Source organism: Podarcis erhardii (assembly GCF_964252035.2).
Source record: "Podarcis erhardii genome assembly, chromosome: 2".
In the NCBI taxonomy this organism is placed as follows: Eukaryota; Metazoa; Chordata; class Lepidosauria; order Squamata; family Lacertidae; genus Podarcis; species Podarcis erhardii.
Genome location: NC_138498.1, coordinates 2,792,161 through 2,812,267, shown reverse-complemented (window position 1 = coordinate 2,812,267; position 20,107 = coordinate 2,792,161). Strand labels below are relative to the sequence as shown.

General features: G+C 45.8%; 1 protein-coding gene across 4 annotated transcripts in view; it reads left to right on the top strand.

The window, feature by feature from the left end:
• Nucleotides 1–19,560, top strand: part of NCKAP1L (NCK associated protein 1 like) — a 78,794-nt gene extending 59,234 nt beyond the window's left edge. For all 4 annotated transcript variants that reach the window (XM_081851685.1, XM_081851686.1, XM_081851687.1 and 1 more), the window contains 5 exons: nt 2,445–2,538; nt 8,025–8,141; nt 8,837–8,946; nt 12,759–12,848; nt 18,231–19,560. In XM_081851685.1, the coding sequence (XP_081707811.1) occupies nt 2,445–2,538; nt 8,025–8,141; nt 8,837–8,946; nt 12,759–12,848; nt 18,231–18,356 (537 nt within the window). In that variant the 3' untranslated portion in view covers nt 18,357–19,560. The remainder of the gene's footprint in view (nt 1–2,444; nt 2,539–8,024; nt 8,142–8,836; nt 8,947–12,758; nt 12,849–18,230) is intronic.
• The last annotated feature ends 547 nt before the right edge of the window (nt 19,561–20,107 follow it).

The following is a 20,107-nucleotide window of genomic DNA, read 5'->3' as shown; positions in this document are numbered from 1 at the left end:
ACATCTGCAAAAGTTTTGGAGCCGTCATACTGCTTAATTTCTAACTAGAGCATATCCTGTAACTTCCTGCTGAAATCGTGTAACTTTTCATACCACAAACATTCTCTCCCCCCCCCCCTTGCTGTGCTGCTATAGCTGCTGAAGACAGCCATGATGTGGTAGCATTGGGGAAGCACCTTAGAACAGATAATAAAGCAAAACCAATCCACCACTGGTGCACTATTACTGTGCGAAGAACATATTGCAGGATACACTTGCCTAAAAACACCAGTCTAGCAGTTCCCTTTGTGCCAGTGGTGCAGTAGGTGTTGTTGATGCATCCCACCTCCATGCCCAGAGGACTTACAAGCCAAAGAAAATGATTCACAGGAAAGGAGAGAGAGCAGGGTTTTTCAGTGAACAGTAGAGATGTGCTAGAGATGGCAAAGGGAGTAAAGGTTGTTTCAGGAAGGTGAATTAAAATTCCTGAAAGGGGGATTCGGAGATTGTAGTGAAATCAAGGACCTAAGCCTTCGGTTGTCTCGTTTCATGTCTCTTGTGATTTGAGTGTCAGTTCCCCAGCTTTCATATCGATCGTATTCATTGCTGCTGCTGCTGCTGCCAGGGAGAGGGAACATGAGGGAGATTTCTCTGACTGCTCAGATCCAGGGAAGCATGATAGGGGTGAAGAGCTGTCAAAAAGATCCTAGTGTGGGAGGAAGGGAGTGTCATCATGCCCGCTTCCCTAGCATTTTTCTCAGCTAGATTTTTATGTCAGCACATTTGCCTAGTGCAAGGAATTGGAGGACCCTAAATTAAGTGCCTTCTGGACAAGATTGCACCTGGCAGCCTTCTCTGACCACTGTTCGAGGCCTCTGCTTATTCTTTTTACTCTTGTCCCTGGTACTTGCGGTGACTGCTGGATCCCAGACGCCATTTTTCCTTGCAATATTGCATATGCATACATAGGCACACTTCAAAAGAAAAGTCCCAAATGGCCCAGGCCCAGAATAACACAAGGAGCATCTCCTCTTTTATGAACCACTCCATAATACAGACACTCTAGGTCTCTTCTCTTTAAGAGGTTATGCTATCTGCGACTCAGCGTGTAGCATTCTCAGTGGTGACACCCCAACTTTGTAAGGAGTCCTCGAAGAAGGCTTGCCTGTGCCTGATCCTGGGGAGTTTCTCAGCCCTTGAATGGATACTTACTTAGATTTTGAACTCTTGGGACAGCTTTTCAGCTGCCAGTGCTATTCATATTGGGTACGATTTTTCTTAAGATGATCCTTTATGGTTTTGCTCATATTGTACTATTGTTTTATTGTGGATCTGTGTTCTGCCTTGAACAGCTTTATGGTTGGAAAAGCAGCTGACCATTGTGAAGGACCAAATCAAATAAATACATGGGTAAATAAAAGGGAGCATAGTAGCTAGGCTCAAAACTGCGGGTCCCTAAGAGGTTTCCCTCCCCCGACCCCATTAATAAACCAGGACTTGTGTTTCCTTGCTCCACAGTTCGTTTGATTCTTCTCAGTGGGACTGATTCCTGACACATGATATTACTTGGTGTTCCCATTCTAGAAGCCCTGATTTGGTTGTTTATGCTGGGTACTTCTGGGCTTAGTAGGAATTGTCTCCATGTCTGTATATGCCATTGAGGCAGCAGGATGGAGCAAATGTCCTGATGGGCCTCGCATGTCTTATGTAATGTATTTACCATATCTGAAATTCTGTTAGTGCAGTGTTTTTTCAGCTTGAAATTAGGTGAAATGCCATGTCTTAGCTAGCTTTGTCTCTTGCATGAGTCCTCCTGTAAGATTTTTTGTTTGCCCTCCTTAGTAAACTAGTATAGCAGGAAAGTACAGTACAGTGGTACCTCAGGTTTAGAACTTAATTCGTTCCAGAGGTCCGTTCTTAACCTGAAACTGGTCTTAACCTGAGACACCACTTTAACTAATGGGGCCTCCCGCTGCCGCACGATTTTTGTTCTCATCCTGAAGCAAAGTTCTTAACCCAAGGTACTATTTCTGGGTTAGCGGAGTCTGTAACCTGAAGCGTCTGTAACCCGAGGTACCACTGTACTACCCTTTCTCCATTATGTGTGCTGCCTCCTTTTTTTAAGTGCACAGTTTTGTTTTATAAAACATGGAGAGCAGTAAAAGGTTATATTCCCCACCTGCAGAATCCTACCACCTTTTTTTAAATTTTATTTTTATTTATATCCCACCCTCCCCAGCCGAAGCCGGGCTCAGGGCGGCTAACAACAATAAAACAGTACAAATGTACAGCACAAACGACACTCTAAAATCATTCATTATAAAATTAATTAAATTCAAGCCTAATTTTTTTTTTTTTGTGTGCATGTGCCAACCAGGTCTGATATGTTGCGGTGAGACCAAGAGACCAAGGCCCAGCAGCAGCATTACTAACACCTGGTTCTGCCCTTTCATCCTTCTCTTTAGGTGACCTTGAGCATCTTTGAACTAGCCACAGCTGCAGGGGTCCCTTGCGACATTGACCCAGCCTTAGTATCCGCCCTTTCCAGCCTCAAGAAAGGTAAGAGCCAAGGCTTGCCCATGTTTCCATGTACTGTTGCAATAAGACTGAGCTGTAGGGCTGTGAAATGTCTTCCCTTTATCTACCAGGCAAGAGATCCCAGAAGGCAAGCATTCCTGGTATCAGGAAAGCTCTGCTTTCAAAGGAGCTGCACAGGGAATCTTGCCAGGTGGTACATCATCTCAGCACTGATAAATATTTAACTCTGTCTCTAGGAGGCTGTCACTGCTTGGATGCTGTCACGGGTTTGTTTGTGTTTTAAAAGGCCCACTCCCAGGCTTCAGCCAAGAATCTCAGCGTTCCTGAATTTTGCTTTGTGCCTTTCCCAGTTGGCAGTGGCAAGCTTTTGATCTTCCAGTACATATGCACAGCCATTTGCACACCTGCATCTCACCAGTGGGCTGAATGCTATCCCCCTACCTGGAAAACACTCATGTATTTAATAGCTTCAGGCCACAGACACAATTGATGCAATTTGTCTTCCTCCAGAGCTTTGCTTCTCTGTGCTGCTGCTTCCTTTTCTTCACATTGGACACGAAATCCAGATAGTTTAGGCCTAGGGTGGGCTGTGGCCTGCCAGGCCATTTCCTCCAAACCACGCCAACCTGCCCAACGCCTAATATCATATGTGATGTCTAGTATGCAGCAGGCAGAGATGCAGTTGGGCAAAGCAGGATTGAACTCACTGTGTGTCAGCTGATGCACAGGAAGCTCATTCTTGCTTAGCCGCTCTCTCCCCAGTGACCTAGTGCCTGGGATTACTCAAGGCCTACACAAGGATAACATCACGCTGGTACCACCTGCCAAAACCCAGGGGTGGGGAATCTGGTTGGCCTATTGGGTAATTGACAGGTGGGTGGCCCTGCCCATCTATCAAAATTGGCCTATGAGGTGAAGGTGGGAGAATCTGGCCCACTGGGCCAAATAAGTGTCTCAGCCCTGGTTTTGGCAGATGGTATCTGTGTGTGACATTGTCCTCCTAAAGGCATTGAGGCCTTGAATAATCCCAAGTGACTGTAGTAGCTAAAGCTCCTCTTCTGGAACCTAGAAGTCTGTCCTTCTCTTAAAATAGCAGACCAGAATCAGAGGAAGCCGTCTTATACTGAGTCAGACCATTAGCCTGTCTAGCTCAGTGCTGTCTGCAGTCATTGTGCAGGGGCCTCCGGGTTTCAGACCAAAGTCTTTGCCAGACTTACTTAGAGATGCCAGGTATTGAACTCGAGACCTTCTGCAGGTGAAGTGTGGTCCTTTCCTGAGCTTCTCTGATGAGATATCCTGTGCTCCATTCCCTTCAGGGCAACCGTTTCTTCTTCCTTTACCACAACATGGACAAGAGACACAGAAACCCAGAGTGGAGCTCAGACAAGGACTTGGGAGACCAGTGTTCAAATACCCACTTGGCCATGAAGCTCATTGGGTAACCTTGGACCTGTTCCCAGCTTGTAAGCGGGTTGTTGTGAGGATAGAATGGAGAGGGAGAGAGCCATCTAAGACACCTTGAGCTCGTTGGAGAAAAGGTGGGAATATGAATGCAGGAATAAACAAACAAGTTTGCCACCTCACCACCTTCACCGGTGCAGATTGCCAGAGCCCTAGGAGCACTAGAGCACAGCTAGCCAGTCATAGGTTTGCTGGGGTTGTATTGGCAGCAGCAATAATAGTGGCCCATGTGCCCCAGTCTAGCCCTTCCCTCTCTACCCTTTTGAGACTCTTGTTGGTACCTGAGACTTAAAAAATTTCTCCAGCCCCTGCCCCATAACTTTCTTGTCTAAACCAGTGCCATTTTTCATGCATCAGAATGCCGCTGTGTTTCTTCCCAGCATGATGGCAAAGCAAAGAACGGCAGTAGCTTAATCTCCCTGTTTTAACTGACACAGGGACTTGAGATCATGGGGGTTTGAGGCTTCCATTCTTTAGTTCACTCTCAACTCCAGTCTTTTTTTTTATTAAAAAAAATATATTTATTACTTTTAAACCTTACAAACAAGAAGAAAAAGAAAAGGAGAAAAAAGAAAAAAACAAAAGAAAGAAAAAACAAAACAAAACAAAACAATATATAAACAATACACCACACAACATTAACGCATTAAACTAAACAAAACAGAACAAAAACAATTTAAAAACATACATCATACCATTTCAATGCCTTATCTTTCATTCCCTTGTTTCATCGACTTCCTCTCACCTCCCTTTTTGTATTCCACTTCTATTAATTGTTTCAGCAAATCCTTTCCATCTTTCACTATTTTCTGTCATGTAAATATCTTAACTTATTTTAACCTTATTTCCATAAAAACTATAATACTTATTTATGCTTAACTCCTTATAACACTTCTACTAAGGCCATATAATTTCATTCCAACATTTTTCAAACACTCATTAATTTTACCCTATTTCTATAAATAAACTTTAAACTTTTTCCAATCTTCTTCCACCGTCTCTTCTCCCTGGTCTCGGATTCTGCCAGTCATTTCCGTCAATTCCATATAGTCCATCAACCTGGTGCTCTTCTGTCCGAGGCTCTTAACTCTTTTCCAGGTCCCTTCTGCAAGTCTTCTTCGTATTTATACATGCACTTTACTTTGTCTTCTGCTGATCTTGTTCTTAATTTCCTTTCTTTGATGCTGAAGAGTAGGTTTCGGGGGAGCTCCAACCTAACAATGTTTTTATTCCTTCTCGACATGTCATCCACATCTCCGTGGTTAAAACTAAAATCCAAAAGATATTTCAGGACGTGTTTCAAAGTCCCTCCAAATCTGCAGGTCCCCACAACTCCAATTTCCTCCTGACCCAGGTCCAGATCCCAAAGGTCAGTAAATCCCTGCATCAGGTGATCTATCCAACTTTCCTTCTCCAGTCCAAGCAGTGTTCCAATCTGACTTTCTCTGAATTCAGTCATAGAGGGCAACAACTTGTAATCATCAAATTGCCTCTGTAAGGCTGGAGCGCTCTCCCTCTCCACTTGTATTACTTTAGGTTCAACAACCACAACTTTCTCCCTCGCTTTCTCCACCATTTGGCATGTCAAAGTAGATTCCTGTATTGGTTCCTGAATAGTTTCTGTGTAGATGTTCACTTTTTGTCCCAAATTAGTCACTTTTTGTCCCAAAATATCAATTTTAATATTCATCACATCCGTCTTCTTGTGGAGCTGTTCCAGTGACTCACTTATCTTGCATAGTGCAATCACTAAGGCTTCTTCTGTTGACATTCTCAAGGAATCCAAGGTCAATCTCACGGTTTTCTCTTGCAGCTGGAGATTCCACCAGCCCAACTCTTGTAACAATTTCAAAGGCTCCCTCTAGAGGGAAACAATTTCTGTTTGTATCAATCCTTTTAAGCACAGTTCAAGCAGTAAAATTAGTTTCAATTTTCAGCTACTTTTACTCCTTTTTAAACGCAGAAGGAGACAATGAAAGCAATGTATTTCTCTTATTTAACTAACTGTCACAGTCAATGAACTTTCCCAAAAACGTCAGTCTTACTAGCAGTCCATTTCCAGGTTTAGAGCGGTGGTGATCCAACTTTCTTCACTCTCTCCTGCAGGCTTACGCGACCCCAAATTTCCCCCCTCTTCTCCTGCCTCCAAGGGGGGTTTAACGATTTAAGCCGATGGAAGTTTAATCCTTTACATAGGACTTTCCAAGACTTTAGCTTGCAAATTCTTTGCTTCAGTCTATTTACAAATAGATTTTCAAACAGGACTTCCTGTTTGAAACCTCCCTGTTTCGGTGCCAAATTAAGACGTTTAAAAATCCAATTTTCCGTTCTACTCATGGGTAGTTGTTTAGAATCAAATTGTCCACAGGAAAAAGTCAGCGCTCTCCGGCAACAGCAATGCGGCTTCACTCCGTGAAAGAAGCAGTCAATTCGAAGCACCGCGCCACTCACCCCACATCGCTCCAGATCCCCGAACCCGGGTCTCCCCGCGAGTAGGGGAGGCGCAAAAGGTGCCAGCCAAATCCCACGTTCACAGGCTTCTCCCGCCTGCGATTTTTTGTGGGTCTCCGCCTTCGCCGTGGCGGCCAGACCCTGAATTCCACGGAGCAAGTTCCTCCCGATCAGGAGAATTCCGCCATTGCCGGAGGCGCTAACCCGGAAGTATCATCACTCTCAACTCCAGTCTTTGGTTGCTTGTAGTTTCTGCTTTCACTCCTCTTCTCTTCCCAGCTTTGCATCTACAATCACTAAGGATCATAGAATTGTAGAGTTGGAAGGGACCCTGAGATCATCTAGTTCAACCCCCTGCGATGCAGGAATCTCAACTAGATCATCCATGACAGATGTCCATTCAACCCCTGCTTAAAAACCTTCAAGGAAAGAGAGTCCCCACCTCTCATGGGAGTCTGTTCCAGAGTTTTGTTTTTAGCTGGGGCAAAACCAACCAAGCAATTGCCTCCCTGCAGTGCTGGCCTCAAACTGAGCCTGTGCTATCCCCTAACATGCTCTAGGACCAGGCTGGGGGGCACATTTCCTTGTCTGAATCCTTTTGAGAGCTGCAGGCATGCTATGAGTGGGGCTACAATCAAAAGTGGGATTAGTAGTGGATATGACCTGCAGCTTTTTGCAGCCAGGGAAAAGGCAGAGTCCACAGATAGGAACATCTCTCCATCCAGGCAAGGGAGAAGCATTTTCACAGCTCAAGGAGCCATTCCAAGAAGGCAAAAGTACTCAAGGAGGACTGGTGGGAGGGGCGGGGCTGGGGGAGAGTCTGGAGGGCTGAATAGAGATGCCAGGAGGGGGCGCATTTCTAACCTTGGCCTGAATCTCTCTTCTGTAGAACCTGTCTTGGTAAAAGAGGTTTTTCACAAGGCTGGCCAGCCTCTCAAAAATCTTGCTTACTATTTTTCTTGCTGCCTTGGGAGGCCATAGTTCTGTGGCTGCAGCTAGTCTACCTCTTAGTCACTGGCTACATTTCCAGGGCAATTGTTGTACCATATCTCCCCCCGCCACTCCTGCCCCACCAGCCCAGGCTTCTCTCCATGCAAGAGGGCTGCTGTCAAAGAGTGGTGCTGTCCTGATCCTCCCTGGCTGGAAGAGGGGTGAGCTGGCGTTTCTTAGGCTCTGAATCCAAGCAAGTCAGACGCAGACGCTCAATGGTCCATGCTGCTGGGAGCGCCTGGCTGTCTAAGGTGCAGTAGTCCAGAGTCCCTGCACACACCCACACCCACACACCACTGCCAGTGCTGAACTTTTTCTCTTAGTTTCTTCTTCTATGTCTCACCGACACACACGTGTCGATTCAAGCGGAGCCAAGCCGTGTCAGTTCTGTTCAGCTCACCAGCTCCATCCGTCAGATAATTTATTGGCCTGTCACAGCTGCTGCAATTCTAAAAAACCACCACCCTTTTTTCTGCTAGGTTTTTTTTTTTTTTTTGTCAAGTCTGTTGAGCAGCCAAGCTGGGGGGAGAGAGGAACCAACAGTGTAAATCAGGCTTATTACTGAAATCTCTTCCTATACATCATTCCTTTTGCCTCCCTGATAGACAGCTCTTCCACAGAGGAGGACTACAAGGCTGCCTGCTTGCTGCTGGTCTTCATAGCCGTGTCTCTGCCGCTGCTGGCCACGGACCCTTCCTCAGTCTACACCACCGAGATAGACGGTAAGAAGCAAGGTGCAGGCTTACAACTCCCTCCCCAAACCTCCAGTATTGATCCACTCACTCATGGAAAATCTGCAAGCCAGAGATGCCTGCCAAGTATTAGTCACAGCGACTGCAGGCGGTGATAGCTTCCTGATCAGCACCTCCTTTTGCTTAGTGATTTGCGATATAATGCTATCATTGTCTGCATCTCTATGGAGGCCAGCATTTCATCACAAAGAAGAACTCAGGATAAGGCTATGCAAGATAAAAGGGCAGGGCAGGAAGTCCCTCATCCTAATGCAGGGGTAGCCCACAAGTGAACTTCAGACGGCTCTGGGCCACAGCTCCAAGCAGCCAGCACGGCTGCATTTTGCACCACTTTAAGTTTCTGGAACATCTTTAAAGATAGCTCCACACACTACAGTTTATAGCAGCCCAGACTGATGTTTCAAAAGCATAGGTACCAGGAACATTTAATAGGAGCCACACAGGAAAGTGGGAGAGGTGGAGACCTGAATGTAACAGGGAGAAAAGGGATCTGGTTTGCATCAGTCCATTCTGTTGTGTGTCCACCTTCAAGGCAGTGTTTAACTGAGAGGGGCAAGGCTAGCACTTACCTCCATAGACAAGTGCCAGTCTCCAGGTCCATTTAGCTGCTCAAAAAGTTTGGAATTGGTGTAAGTTTCTCCCCCCCCCCCCGTGTGTGCGCATAGGCTTCATCAACAACATCCACTGCCTAGCCAAAGCCATCATCCAAGTATCGGCTGCCCTCTTTACAATCTACAACAAGAACATTGAGACTCATCTCAAGGAATTCCTGATGGTAAGTGAAGCTCTTGATTTTCTCTGGGCGATAACATGCATTGAACACCACCATGTAGAGCTTTGGGGGCCCAGCATAGGTGGGGTTATCTGTCCACAGACAAACCCTTCAACCTTGATCAGTATAATACTGCTTGTAATTATGAGACGTGCTGTATAAACAAAGACAAAAGTAGTAAGCCTGGAGAGAAGCTTGTGTAGCATAACAGTTAAAAGAATGGACTATGTTACAAGCTTCTGATTCGAGTCTCAGCTTAATTGCAGACTCCTTTGCAGTACCATCCTATAACATGTCTACACAGAAGTAAGGCCCATTGTGCTCAATGGCACACACTCCCAGGGAAGTGGATATGAGATTGCAGTCTTAAACAAGTCTCAGCATTCTCATCTGCAGTATTAAAGGGGCAATACTGGCACGCGGGTGGTGCTGTGGGTTAAACCACAGAGCCTAGGACTTGCCGATCAGAAGGTCAGCGGTTCGAATCCCTGCAACGGGGTGAGCTCCAGTTGCTCGGTCCCTGCTCCTGCCAACCTAGCAGTTCGAAAGCACGTCAAAGTGCAAGTAGATAAATAGGTACCACTCTGGCGGGAAGGTAAACGGCGTTTCTGTGCGCTGCTCTGGTTCGACAGAAGCGGCTTAGTCATGCTGGTCACATGACCCGGAAGCTGTACGCCGGCTCCCTCGGCCAATAAAGCGAGATGAGTGCCGCAACCCCAGAGTCGGTCACGACTGGACCTAATGGTCAGGGGTCCCTTTACCTCTACCTTTATTCATACTGGACTACCTCACAGCGCTGTTGTAAGGATTAATAATAATAATAATAATAATAATAATAATAATAATAATATAATAATAATATTAAGAATACAGGTGAAATGCTTTGAACACTGAACATCTGAATGTGTTATATCATTGCCTGTTTGCTGTTATTAACAAAAGCTGCCGTCTTCCTCTCCAGCGGCATGCTCCTGTGCAAGCTGGAACTCTGTGTCATGTGAACTAAACTTAAAAATCAGATGCAAGGATTTCTTTCATACTGTAAGATCTGTCTCTTTTTTATCAGGCTTTGAAAAGCACTCACCCTGGGACTGCATGATAAAAATGTTGCTTGCCTGGTTTTTGAGAGTCCTGATAAGGGGAGCATTTGCAACAGATGCCTTCTGCTGTTCTGAACAAATGCTCAGGAATGTGCCATTCAGCTAAATATGCTGCATTAGTGGTACAGGTGGTATACTAGATGATCCCCCCACCTGTCTTTTTCAATGCCCTAATAATAAGACAAAAATATTTCCTTGCTTTTGCTGTTCAGCCTACTGAAAATTGAAGTTTTGCTTGCTAGTGAGGAGTTGTTGATTACTGAGAAGCAGTTTCTTTTTAATTTCATTTTCATTTGCTGAAACAACACTGAGACTATGTGGACTTATACATGGTGGGCAGATCTGAAGTCTCCTGGTTGATTTTAATTATACAGTATTCTTCCAGTGTGGTCACCATGGACATGTTACATATGGGTCTGATTGTGGTGTGTGTGTCTGAAAATCCATTGCTACTCACCTGTCACATCTGCTGGGGTCTTGACAGACCATTCTCCGCTTCCTCTTTGGCCTGCTGGAAACCCCACTTGGGCATCGCCACAGCCAGACACAAAGCTTGTTGCCTTCTTATCCTTGCAAGGAGGGTCTCAAGCCTCTTGCCTCCTATTGGCCAGAAACAGAGAATGCCCATAATCTGGGCTGCCACTTGGTGCAAAAGGAAAAAGGGAAAAAGCAGTCTGCGAATTCACAGGTGTGACCAAATTATCTACTTAGGATTTTTCCAGAGTTGGCAGACAACACATACATTGCTCCCAGGAGCACTGAGACGCCAGATTGAATATGATTGCAATTTACTGCTGGCTCCTCCAAGGACTTTAACTGCCTGTGTGCTCCATTGGGGATGGATCCCAAGGCCTTGCAGATGCCAACAGATAGCTTTCTTCCTGCTAACATTTAAGGCTGCTCGTGTATCACGCAACTGTATTATCCCATGGCTGGCAGTATGAGAAGAGTCAATCCCGCTGGCTGTGGGTGATGGATAGAGGGACTGCTAAGCATGATCACTTTCTTATTTCTGGCCTGTAGGAGTTGGTATGATTTATCTGTTGATTAGCTGCAATGGCAGTTCATGTTTCCGGCACCATCACACCAGGTGAAACGTTTCCTTTCAGCTCATTTCAGCAGAAATCCCATAGTAGGCAGTCTGGTGCATTGGAAGTTAGTGGACTGGCACCTGGATAATGTCGCCTCCCCTCTCCCCCAGCAAGCAGAAATTCAACAAGGATAGCTTTTCCCATGGCCTGGAGGTGAAAAGATGGAGAAGCATTTCACTGTTTGAATTTCTGCCTGTTGTGTAGGAGATCTATCAGAACAGGAATGGCAAAAAAATACCTGGAAGATATGTTCTTTTTGCAACTAGCTCTGGCATATAGAATTAGATGTGCTCCTGCTGAGATTGTGAACCAATTAAAGATACCCTAGCTTTTAACTTGAGCTGATTAAATTTACATATTGCACAAAAGAAAGGTGCTTTTATGAAGATTCTAAAGGAAAACGGCAGTTTCTGTTTGGCATGTAATACAGTGGGTTTTTTTTAAAGGGTTCTTTGTTTTAAAGAAAGAAAAGCCATTTTCATTATTTTAATCACATCTGGTGGGATGGGGAGGCATATGCACCTTGACCCTCTTTGGTTGCTGCATTTGACTGCTGTTTGTTTTAAATCTGTTTTTTAAATCAGCCCTGTATTTAACAACTCATCTGGTAGTCATAGGTGACCCAGAATTGCATGCAGGCAAGAGAGAGGGCTGGCAGAAGACAGGTCCACTCCATTTCAGCTCTGCCAGACTGTTTGGTTTCCATCTTAGCTGTGGAGGAAGAAAAGTCTCTTCCACCACCAGAAGCATGGAAAGCCCAATGTGCTCTCAGAGGCAGAACGGAGTGATCCATGCCTCACCCACCAACCCCCTTGGCTAGGAGTAAGCACCCACTCTTTTTACTTGCTTAGAAGGCTAGCGGCCTGTGTTTTCATGCTGGCTGTAGAGGAGGGAGGGACCTTTGCAAAGCTAAGCATGCTACTAGCAGCTGCCCCCCATCAAGTAAAACAATAGAAATACTTAACTAATTGACCAGTTACGTGGGTTCTGCCCCCCCCCGAAAAGTCCTGCTCCCACCCTAACACAAATTCTGGCTGTGCCCATGCTCTCTCCCAAGTTGCTTTACCACACGTGGAATTAACTTTTTTCCTAGTGGGGAGAAAAACAGATTGAGGAAGGCAATTTTGAGCAGAAAAAAATGGCTCCAGGGGTTAAGCATCTAATCTCAATACCTTTGGTCTTCCTCTTTTTTGAATGCAGCCTCCCCCACTGCTTTTCATTAAAATAATTTTTTTTAAAAAGTGGTTGCCTGCAACTGTGCTAGCTTATGTTAGAGAACACAAACATTTCTTCCTTTGGACCCTATATTCCTTTGTTTAAGCAAGGGTTGTTGGAAGGGCACAAAGCCTGGAGACTTCCCCAATTTCACCAGTATGCTTCTTCAACCTACAAGTAAAACTCTGATTAATTGTACCCGTTAAATTTATTATGTATTATTTATGTATTATATGTATTATATGCCACTCTTCCTCCCAAAGGAGCCCAGGGCAGCAAACATCAGTAAAAAAAAAATCTTTAAAGTGATTGCAGTGCAGATGCAAACTGGAAAGATTTTCCATCTCTAGCTGCTGTTGACCACAGGCGGTTTGACTTGGCTTTTATTGTCTTTTTCCTGTCTTCCTAGCTGGCCTCTGTTAGCCTCTTACAGCTGGGACAAGAAGCTGACCGGCTGAAAACCAAGAACAGGGAATCCATTTCACTCCTCATGCACTTGGTCAGTATCCTATAGGGGAAGGAGTTTGAACAGGAGGGGGGCTTCCTCTGAACACTGGCGGAGGAAGGCAGGTGCGGGGGGTGCGGTGCGCACTGGGTATCAGCCGTGAGGGTGGGTGACATCGCCGCATTACCCCCCCCACTCGCTGTGCAGGTGGCGGGCCGCTAGGGACGATGCAGCCGCGGGTGGCTAGCGGCGCCCCTCCCCGTGTGGGCAGCAGGCGGCTAGGGAAGCTCACCGCGTGGGCGACTAGCCCTGCTCCCACACCGCTCCGCCCCTGCCTCTGAATTGCACTCATATGAGAAAAAAGAGGGCCTCCTATGAGAATACTCATATATAATTTTTCAGTTCCAGCTCCTTTAGAGTTCAAAGTAAGGCAGGTGTATGTCCAGCAACAGAAGCTTCAAAGAGCACAGACTTGTTGGACAAGCAAGCAAAGCCTGATGATGATCTAGAAACTATTATAAGGATCAGGGAGCATCAGCTAGCCCACTCTGTCCTATTTTCCCTCTCCCTCCTTCCTTTTCCCTTCTGAATTGTGTCCCTTACATTGTGAGCCAATGGGTACTAACAGCCTTGGTTTTTAATTTCTGCACAACACTTAAAGCTCTTTAGAAATGGCCCCAGAGTTCCCTCCTTTGGCTGGAGGTGGGTAGGAGCAAACCACCTGAATGCCCACCTGGCAATCCTTGGGTCCTGGATTGAAGGGCCTGCAGCAGCTTCAAATCCTTGCATCTTTCCATATAGGAATCAACATGCGAAATTTTTTGGTGTGTGTGTGTTCTTGCTCATTCTGCTTCATAGTCCCGCCCTGACAACACCTCAGTCCTCTCCTTCTCTACCTTTAAAATGGAATTAATTATCAGTGAATGTTGCAAAAAACAATAATAGCTTTATTTTTAAACACTTCATGTTTAAAAAATGCTTTATAGACATTGGTGCCTGTGCTTTTTTTCTGGTGATACACAACAGTACACAGTACAGCACCTTTTTTTCTAGGTAGAAACTCTCTCTCCATATATATATGTGTGTGTGTGTGTGTGTGTGTGTGTGTGTGTGTGTGTGTCTTTGCCAGCTGTCAGGTTGGCTATTGGGCCTTCAGCTGCCACCGCCTCTCCTGTCCAGGTTTGCTGCCTGCCCTCGCATCCTTCCATCTTGCTGCTCACCTCCCTCCCTCCCTCCCCCCCCCGTCTGTCTGTCTGCCTGTCTCCCTTCCTCTCCGCCCCCCCCCCCCCGGATTTGCTGCTCACTTGTGTCTTAAGGTGTTGGCCAATGTGGGATTGATGTTTCAATATTGGAAGGGCTTTGATTTACAGTAGCTGCAGGTCAGGCTCCAGGATCCGCTTCTGGGGAGGGGGGTCCTGTCCATACCCCCCACCCTCGTCCCCCACTTGCCCTCTCCTTCCGTCCCCTTTATTTTCCTGCTTTCCCCTGAGGTGTGTGTCTGTGTGTCCCCTTTCCCCTCACACCCTTCGCCTTAAAAAACAACTGCCACCCTGCTTTAAAAATAAAATAATAATGGTCTGGCAGAAACAGCGGCTTCTCCATCTCTCCCTTGCTCCTGGCTCCCCTGCTTTTTCTGCCCCCCTCAAGCTGGCTGGCTCTTCAGTAGCAAAGCGACATGTCATCACCGTGCTTTGCTGCTTTGAGGGGTGGAAGATAAGTATTTTCTTGATTGAAGCTTATTTTATCAGTCTGCAGGAATTTGTCCGGATGCATAAATGGGGCCCCAGAAGCAGGAAAGTCAGACTGTCCTTCCTCTAGGCTCCCTTCTCCAGCCTATGAGGAGGAGCTGCTTTGCAAAGAGGCAGCAGATCAGGGCTTGCCATGCTTCCAAGGCTGGCTAGGGACAGAGCTGTTTTGATAAAAGGACAAAATTAAACTGCGTTATAAGTAGGGTTTTAAAACATATTAAATGACACATAAATGAGGAGGATGACACACACAAGATTTTAACATCCACAAGCAGAAATCATGATACCTACTCTGGATTTAGCCTCAATGTTTGAAATATGCTTCTTTCTCTCATTATGGAGCCCCATGATTTCCACCTCTCTTGCTTATGTGCATGTGCAAAGTGTCTTCTGAGCCAGCCTTGCCTCCATAATGCTTACAACACATCCTGTTATAACTATCTAGTGGGAACATTAAGCCTCCTTGGTGCAAACTTTCTGTTCCTTTTTCTTCTATATTTCCTTCTCTTTTGCACAACGCTCCAAACTACATTTTAAAGAAATAGATAGACAAGTCTGCTGCTCAGGAGGGGCGATGGAAAGGTGAAGGCCCTGGTTATATAGCGGAGACTGCGGAGAAGGACTATGCTGTAGGTAACCTATCTGGCGTGCTCAGGTGTAGGTGAGGCAATGTATGCCTGGTAATATTCTCTTGGACACTGGAAGCCAGACTCCTCCAAGCAGAGGGGGCAAGCTGAGGCTACAGCTGGATGAGGACCATGGTGGAGGTGAAGGAGCAGATCCAATATATGCCTTGCTAGTTTGCCAACTGCCATGGCTCAAGCAAGGGAGCCAAGCCATGTGGCATGGGTGGGGTGCAGTTTTGAAAGTGGCTGATAGATGTAGGACCCTCAAGATTTTGCGGAGAACAGGTGGGCCCGTTCATTTTGCGAAGGCCAGTGGTGTTGGCTTTTTGTTGCAAACTGGCAGCACAGATGTAGTCCTTTGAAGGGGAGCCTCCAGTGAGGAGAGAGCCTAGTGCTTTCAGGCCAGGTGAAGAGATCCAATCTGTAGAAGCAAGAGGACACACTGGTACCTGAAGCAGCGCAGGTGATGCATCTCCATTAGGAGCTCCCGTGGCAGCAGGAGATGGTTATTGATTCTTCTACTGATGGTAGGAGACGTCTCAGCTAGGGAGTGCCTGGATTCCCCGGAGGGATTGATATTCGCCAGGCGAACAGCTTTTGCGGCAAAGCAATTTAAATGCAAATGTTTCAATCTGGAGCTTGCGAAGGAGCTGGCCAGCATGGCGTTCACTCTCTGTCCCAATTGGAGGGCTGGGGTGGCTGCTCCTCTGACACTGGCTTAGGCAGAACCTTGCTGCCTTTGGGCTTGCTAGCAGGATGGGGGGGGGGGGATGCGGCTCTTGGCTGATAGCTGGGATGTGTTGGAAATGCAGGTCAGTGGTGTTCCAGCTTCTGACCTGTTCAAAGTGGGGGAAGTGATTCCACAGAGCACAAGCCTGCTTGGCCTTTTTGTGAAAAGCTCCAGGGAAAACAGATTCCCCAACCTCCCATCGCAGGCAGATAGCTATTGCAATACGTATCTGCCTGCCATGGAAGGTTTTGGCTTTTCACAAAAAGGCCAGACAGGCCTCGATCAGGATGCCTTGAGGTGTGGAGTTAGATGATCTGACCTGTATGAGCACTTCTAGTTATCTGATACCTTCATTGCTTTATTCCCACATGCAAAGGGCTCTCTACGTCCCCTGATTTTCTGTTCTCTACCTATCACAAGGAGTTGAGAGGTTGCAACTTACCACTCCAGATTCTCAAAGCAGCCAGACCTGAGGTTTGACATTCTGTCCAAACGAAGAGCACCTTTTTTTGTAATATCAGTGAGAGGTGGGAATGTAAACATTGTGTTATTTATTTGGAATTCAGAACCTGAACATCCTGGGCTAAAGGCAGATCATATTATGGTGGTTTCCCCTCTCTCCAGAGTTGAAGGCAGGTTTGAAAGAGGACTTTCTGCTTGTGGTGTATATACACTCTTACCTCTTTTTCCTCTGATAAACCAGTAGTGTAATCTGTACAAGGAGAGAAGAAAGTGCGTCAGAAGAAACGTGTGGTCACATCATGGGACGTGATGTCTCTCCCCACCCACTTTGCCTCTCTCAGAAACCTGCCTCCTTGGTGTCAAGCTGCAGTATGTCAGCTGGCCAGCCCCCAGCCAAGGCTCCGGGGTTTTTCCATTGGACCTGTGGAATTGTCATAGAAACAGATATCATAACACAGCAAGACTGCAGAGTTTACCATGGTTTTTAGGACTGTTGAAAGTGGTTTGACACAGGTTTCATTTCCCTTTTGCTACATTTTTTGCCCTGCTGTGTCAACTCTGAGGTGAAACAGGTTTTGATACCATGTTTTTAAAAACTGCCAAAACCTGTTCAGCAAACATGAAAACAGGAAGAGTGTGCATATCACAAGCCCTCCTTTAAACTGCCTTCTGCTCTCTGGGGTGGGCTGGGGTGGTATCATAGAATCATAGAATCATAGAATCATAGAGTTGGAAGAGACCACAAGGGCCATCGAGTCCAACCCCCTGCCAAGCAGGAAACACCATCAGAGCACTCCTGACATATGGTTGTCAAGCCTCTGCTTAAAGACCTCCAAAGAAGGAGACTCCACCACACTCCTTGGCAGCAAATTCCACTGTCGAACAGCTCTTACTGTCAGGAAGTTCTTCCTAATGTTTAGGTGGAATCTTTTTTCTTGTAGTTTGGAACCATTGCTCCGTGTCCGCTTCTCTGGAGCAGTAGAAAACAACCTTTCTCCCTCCTCTATGTGACATCCTTTTATATATTTGAACATGGCTATCATATCACCCCTTAACCTCCTCTTCTCCAGGCTAAACATGCCCAGCTCCCTTAGCCGTTCCTCATAAGGCATCGTTTCCAGGCCTTTGACCATTTTGGTTGCCCTCCTCTGGACACGTTCCAGTTTGTCAGTGTCCTTCTTGAACTGTGGTGCCCAGAACTGGACACAGTACTCCAGGTGAGGTCTGACCAGAGCAGAATACAGTGGCACTATTACTTCCCTTGATCTAGATGCAATACTCCTATTGATGCAGCCCAGAATTGCATTGGCTTTTTTAGCTGCCGCGTCACACTGTTGGCTCATGTCAAGTTTGTGGTCAACCAAGACTCCTAGATCCTTTTCACATGTACTGCTCTCAAGCCAGGTGTCACCCATCTTGTATTTGTGCCTCTCATTTTTTTTTTGCCCAAGTGCAATACTTTACATTTCTCCCTATTAAAATTCATCTTGTTTGTTTTGGCCCAGTTCTCTAATCTCTCAAGGTCGTTTTGAAGTGTGATCCTGTCCTCTGGGGTGTTAGCCACCCCTCCCAGTTTGGTGTCATCTGCAAATTTGATTAGGATGCCCTTGAGTCCATCATCCAAGTCGTTGATAAAGATGTTGAATAAGACCGGACCCAAGACAGAACCCTGTGGCACCCACTAGTCACTCTTCTCCAGGATGAAGAGGAACCATTGATGAGCACCCTTTGTCATTAGGCAACATCCAAAATATATTTTGGGGTACAGAATCTGGATATTTTCTGCACCCAGTATGCATCATGCCGTGGCCCTTAAGCGAGCTGGCAGTCGGAGGTAACCACCTACACATTTTCCCTGCCTCTTTTTCAGCTTGTGGAGGAGTCGTCCTTCTTGACCACTGATATGCTGGAGACCTGCTTCCCTTACGTGCTGCTGCGCAATGCCTACCGAGAGATCTCCAGGAGCTCAGCCTTGAGCCGGCTTCCTACACATTGACAACCTTTTCCCTTCACTGATAACTCAGAAGGTCACAAGCTGCAGCTCCCTACCACCACATAAATGCAGAACTACATTAGAAAAGATAAGCAGGGTAGCAGAGGATAGTTAGAATTGGTGCTTCTCTTACGTGCCTTAAATTACGATCTAATGGCAAGAGTGTCGAACTTCTAGATGTTTCTGCAAAAGAGCTGCTGGTGAGCTTGCTTTGGCTTAGATAATTGCTTGTTCACAAAGCTGAGCAGTGGGCAGCAACATGCTAATTTTGTATGCCACTTCCATGACAGTTGCCAGCCCCTGTCAGGCTGCTTATTAGCGCCAGAGATGCCACAGGCTCTGCCATTTGCGGCTTTCATGGTTTTATTAAAAATATGCCACATTTCATTTGCCAGTGTTGAGATCCCATTTAACCCAGGACTGCCCATGCCATCACTTTTGGCTTAGTAGTTGCCCCTGCAACAAAGCCTAAGTAAAGATATCTGCTCACATTCTTCCTATCTTCCTCTTGCTTCTGTCTTCCTCCTGTCAAAATTTAGATTGTAAGCTCCTTAGCAGCAGAAAAGCAACTTTAAAACATAAATTAAAGCTTACATTCTGCAAAGTGTCACAAACTTCAGTAGCTCTATGTCAATAAACAATAACAACAACAACTCCTCAAAAATGTCTTGAGACATACACATGCCAGAAATTTAAGCTGGCTTTCCTGTCATGCCTTCCTTATGAAAAATCCTGGGAATTGCAGCTTTGTGAAAGCTGGAAAATACTCTTCTTCTGCTGCACACTTGCTTTTCATGGGGACCATTCAGTGGCAATGAGGTGAGATGGAGCCAAATAAGCAGCCCCACCAGGAGAAGTGTGGCTGATAGGTAAGGCCTGCGTTTTTCAGGTGCCATGCTGAGCCCTGCAGGGTGAGGCAAAAAGTGGCTCCACTCTCCTTATCGCCAGACCAGGTGGCAGCGGTGTGAGAGAGTTGTATAACTTAGAATCATTGAGCCTTTGAGTTGGAAGAGTCCTTGCTCATCAAGTCCAGCCTGATTCTTTTGGGCAAAAATAAACTAATGGTCCTTGTCTAAACCCTTTTGTATCTTTTTTTCTGAAATACCTTTATCATATATGACTTTATTTTTTCCTTTGGACATTTTCAAATATGAAAATGCATTTAAAGTCACTTGGTTTTAAGAAATAATAAATACTTTTAATGGAACCAATTTATCTCACTTGCTCTGTTTTCTCAGTGCTTCATTGTGCTTTACATGTAAACAGTTTATGACAAATCCCTTTTTAATGTTTTATTTGCACATTTAACAAGAAAAAGGGGAAAGCTAACAAAGAGGGGGGAAGTGAAGGGTGGGATTCGACTGAGCTTGTGTGCACAGAATGAGGTTGGCTTGTGCAGTGGGACTCACGCTCACCTTGAGAACACACAGGTGCTGATATTGTTAACAGCTTTTTTAAGACAAAGAAACAAGTACTTTTTTTTACAGAATGCATAATGAACTATGCAACTCATTTTGCCAGCTATTTGTAACGACTACTAGCATATAATTTTTAAAACTTAGTATGTATGACTTACTGGCAGCTGAACACAATGGCTGGGTTAGCTCAGTTGGTAGAAAATGAGACTCTTATTCTCAGAGTTGTGGGTTTGAACCCCACGTTTGGCAAAGGATTCCTGCATTGCAGGGGGTTGGACTAGATGACCCTCGTGGTCCCTTCCAACTCTACAGTTCTATGATTCTACATCCTCAGTG